This window comes from Lepus europaeus, chromosome X (assembly GCF_033115175.1).
Source record: "Lepus europaeus isolate LE1 chromosome X, mLepTim1.pri, whole genome shotgun sequence".
Classification (NCBI taxonomy): domain Eukaryota; kingdom Metazoa; phylum Chordata; class Mammalia; order Lagomorpha; family Leporidae; genus Lepus; species Lepus europaeus.
The window spans coordinates 98,865,676-98,869,940 of NC_084850.1; the positions used below are offsets into that span (position 1 = coordinate 98,865,676).

Genomic DNA, 4,265 nt, shown 5'->3' on the forward strand with positions numbered 1-4,265 from the left:
AGAAATAGCCTCCTTGCTATCTGGCTCAGTGACAGCTTGTTACAGGAAAAGGCTCAAAATGGAGTTAGTGCTGTCAAAGCAGAGTCATATTAATCGGAATCAAAATAGCGATGTATTCAGATTCACAAGACTCCTAACACTGCAAAACACATCACTACAAGAAACTGCGTGCTGGGGCTGGCGGCGTTGTGGCGCAGTAGGTTAAGTTGCCGCCTGATGACGCCGGCGTGGGAAGTCGGTTCGAGTCCTGGCAGAAGGCAGTGGGTAAATGGCATGAGTGCTAGGGCCGATGCCACCCACGTGGGTGACCCTGATGGAGTTCCTGGCTCCTCCCCAGCCCTAACAGCCTTTGGGGGAGTGAACCAACAGATGGACGATCTTTGTCTTTCTCTGTCTCTACCTTTTTGTGTGAGCCCGTCTCCCTAACTCTGGGTTTTAAATAAATAAGTCTTAAAAAAAGTTGCATGCTGCTGGGGTCCCACTGGAAAAGAATCCAAAAAGCCTCTGTATTTCAAATTAACTTGCATTTCCTAAATTATGCTCCATCACTTCCAGTTCACTACTTCCCCCTCCCTTCTGTTGTGAGTTTCTGCGTAGTTAACCCATATCCTGCCTCCCCAGTGTTTCATAGGACTTTATATTTTTACTTGCATCTTTGGGTAGAATTATAAATCAGGTGTGTCCTTCTCGGTTTCTTCATTAGATTGTGGTCAAATTACTCTCCCAGATCTCCAGATCTTCCCAGATCGTGAACAAAATGAATGGGATTTTTGCTTTTAAAAAAAATTGCACTTTGGGACTGAGCCTCCAGCTGAGAACTAAGGAGGCCGAGCCTACGGATGGCAGAGACGGGTCAATCCACGCCCGGCGTTGGGTCGGGGGTGGAGGAGTCGGAAGTGGTTGGGGTTTGGGGGAGGAGATCCGCTCACACACAGGAGGAGAGCATTGCGCCGCCATATCTGCTGCCGCCGCCGCAGTTGCGAATGCAGCATCGGCACTCCGCTGCCTCGCGGTGCCGCTAAGGTTCCTGCCGCTACTCCTTGACCCTCTGCTCTTGCTGCCTTCCCCGCGCCGGGGCAGCCCGCCCTTTCTGGCTTGTTGACCTCGCCACACACCGGGTTCTAAGAGCATGGATCCCGGCAGCAGCAGCAGCAGCGACTCGGCGCCCGAGTGCTGGGACCAGGTGGACATGGACACCCCGGGTTTGGCCCCGAGTGGGGACGGAGCCGCCTCCTCGGCAGTGGCCGAGGCCCAGCGCGAGCATCTCAGCTCGGCCTTTAGCCGTCAGCTCAACGTCAACGCCAAACCTTTCGTGCCTAACGTACACGCCGCGGAGTTTGTGCCGTCCTTCCTGCGGGGCTCGGCCCAGCCGCCCACCCCCGCCGCCGGCTTGGGCAGCATGGATGAAACCTGCACCGGCGCGGGAGACCCTGCTGCAGGTAAAAGGCTGGGACGGGGGGCACCTGTGGAACCTCCCAAAGAGGAACTGTTAGTGTGTGAAGGTTCCAATTCAGCCGTTACCATGGAACTTTCAGAACCTCTTATAGAAAATGGAGAGGTGGAAATGATCTTAGAAGAATCATGGGAGCACAGTAAAGAAGTAAGTGAAGCAGAGCCTGGGGGTTATGTCGTGGGCGATTCGGGGCCCCCAGAAGAAAGTGGCCAGGAGATGATGGAGGAGAAAGAGGAGACCAGAAAAGCCAAATCCTCTGTCGTACCCTCAGGTGCTCCCAAAAAAGAACACGTAAATGTGGTGTTCATTGGGCATGTGGATGCCGGCAAGTCCACCATTGGAGGACAGATAATGTTTTTAACTGGAATGGTTGACAAAAGGACACTTGAGAAATACGAACGAGAAGCTAAGGAAAAAAACAGAGAAACTTGGTATTTGTCCTGGGCGTTAGATACCAACCAGGAAGAACGAGACAAGGGAAAAACCGTAGAAGTGGGTCGTGCCTATTTTGAAACTGAAAAGAAACATTTCACGATTTTAGATGCCCCTGGCCATAAGAGTTTTGTCCCAAATATGATTGGTGGTGCCTCTCAAGCCGATCTGGCTGTGCTGGTCATCTCTGCCAGGAAGGGAGAGTTTGAGACTGGATTTGAAAAAGGTGGACAGACGAGAGAACATGCTATGTTGGCCAAAACAGCAGGGGTAAAACATTTGGTCGTGCTTATTAATAAGATGGATGACCCCACGGTGAATTGGAGCTGGGAGAGGTATGAAGAATGTAAAGAAAAACTGGTGCCGTTTTTGAAAAAAGTCGGCTTCAGTCCCAAAAAGGACATTCACTTCATGCCCTGCTCAGGACTGACTGGGGCTAACATTAAAGACCAGTCAGAGCTCTGCCCCTGGTACACTGGATTACCATTCATTCCGTATTTGGATAATTTGCCAAACTTCAACAGGTCGATTGATGGGCCAATCAGGCTCCCAATTGTTGACAAGTACAAGGATATGGGTACTGTGGTCCTGGGCAAGCTGGAATCGGGATCCATTTATAAAGGCCAACAGCTTGTGATGATGCCAAATAAACACAATGTGGAAGTTCTTGGAATTCTTTCTGACGATACTGAGACTGATTTTGTGGCCCCAGGTGAAAACCTCAAAATCAGGCTGAAGGGGATTGAAGAAGAAGAGATTCTTCCCGGATTCATCCTTTGTGACCCTAGCAATCTTTGCCATTCTGGACGCACATTCGATGTCCAGATAGTGATTATTGAGCACAAATCCATCATCTGTCCAGGTTATAATGCGGTGCTGCACATCCACACTTGTATTGAGGAAGTTGAGATAACAGCCTTAATCTCCCTCGTCGACAAAAAGTCAGGAGAAAAAAGTAAGACACGGCCCCGCTTCGTGAAGCAAGATCAAGTGTGCATTGCCCGATTAAGGACAGCCGGGACTATCTGCCTTGAGACTTTTAAAGACTTTCCTCAGATGGGCCGCTTCACTTTGAGAGATGAGGGTAAGACCATTGCAATCGGAAAAGTTCTGAAACTGGTTCCAGAGAAGGACTAAGCAGTTTTCCAGATGCCTCTGCACGATACTGTGAGGATAATTGACTGCCAATGTCCACCACCTTCTCTTATTTAATGCCCATGGACAGACTTCTTTCCATATTTTGCAAAAGGAAATTTCACAGCAAAAACCCATGTTTTGTCAGCTTTCTCATGTTGAGATCTAAGTTATGTCACTGTTGACTTTACCTTCAAGTTTCCTCCCTCTATACCACTCTGCTTTCTTGGACAGAATCAGTAATAGCTTTGTAAGTGATGTGGATGTAATTGCCTACAATAATGAAAAATTAATATATTTTTAATTTTTCATTTTCCTTTAGGGAATTTAGACAACCTTTGTCCACGCCAGCCAATCAGAGTGTGTCAGTGTGTGTGTACATGTTAAAAAGACAACTAACATGTCAATAAAGTATTCCATCTGAAAATCTTTTCGGTATTCGAAATGCTTTTGACTAATGTTAAAAGTTGTATGTAATACTATTCAATTAGATTTTTACTTTCTCAACTAACTGTATGTTTTATCACTTGAGCTTTTAAGAACTCATTCACTCACTGTTTTAAACAAGGAATTGACAAACAATGTGCAAGTTTGTGTTAAGGGAAAAATTTTAATTTTGAAAAAAATTATTTTAGGGCTCTTTCCAGTGAACTCTGTTTTCTGTGTCCAAGTCCAGTCAATAAAGGGGCTCTTCTGCTTCCTCACTTGTGATTTGAAAATGAAAGGCTCAGGACATGTTGTTTATATTCCATCAAGTCTCGTAACATTGAGCATGACCGAATTATAAAAATACTTGGGATTCTGACTCATATGGTGACTAGACTCTTAACCATCTTAACCCACTCCTTGGTTTTGTTCTCCCTGAAACCTGTGATATGTGGGACATAATAAGGGGGTGTGACTACTAACAAGATAACTTTTGCAGTAGGGCTGTAGGTTATTTAGTGGTAAGTAACAGCTCAGGATGATTCTGGGCTGGGAAAGGAGAACATTCCATTCTTCTACTTTTCAGTGCTTGAGATTAGTAAGAAATGTGGAAGGTTGCTTTTATAATCATCACTGCCCTCTTCAGGGATCAGAAACAGGAGGAAATTCTCTGATCAATTTCTTGGGGGTAAAAAACAATTCTGTATTCTGAGATGGTTGTATTTAGAACCTGCATAAATGTTAGCATCTGAAGGACTCTGTGTTGGTAAGTGAGTAGTAACCCAGTGCAAACACACATGCTCTGGTGAGCAGAGCCAGT

The 4,265-nt window shown here is 46.4% G+C and overlaps 1 protein-coding gene across 1 annotated transcript; it reads left to right on the forward strand.

Moving 5' to 3' along the window:
- The first annotated feature begins 945 nt into the window (after nucleotides 1-945).
- Nucleotides 946-4,012, forward strand: GSPT2 (G1 to S phase transition 2). The gene has a single exon (XM_062183253.1). It carries the CDS (start codon nucleotides 1,130-1,132, stop codon nucleotides 3,020-3,022), a length of 1,893 nt encoding a protein of 630 aa, XP_062039237.1. The 5' UTR covers nucleotides 946-1,129; the 3' UTR covers nucleotides 3,023-4,012.
- The last annotated feature ends 253 nt before the right edge of the window (nucleotides 4,013-4,265 follow it).

Coding starts and splice junctions, on each gene's coding strand:
- GSPT2 (XM_062183253.1), top strand. CDS start 1,130: ATGGATCCCGGCAGCAGCAGCAGCAGCGACTCGGCGCCCGAGTGCTGG.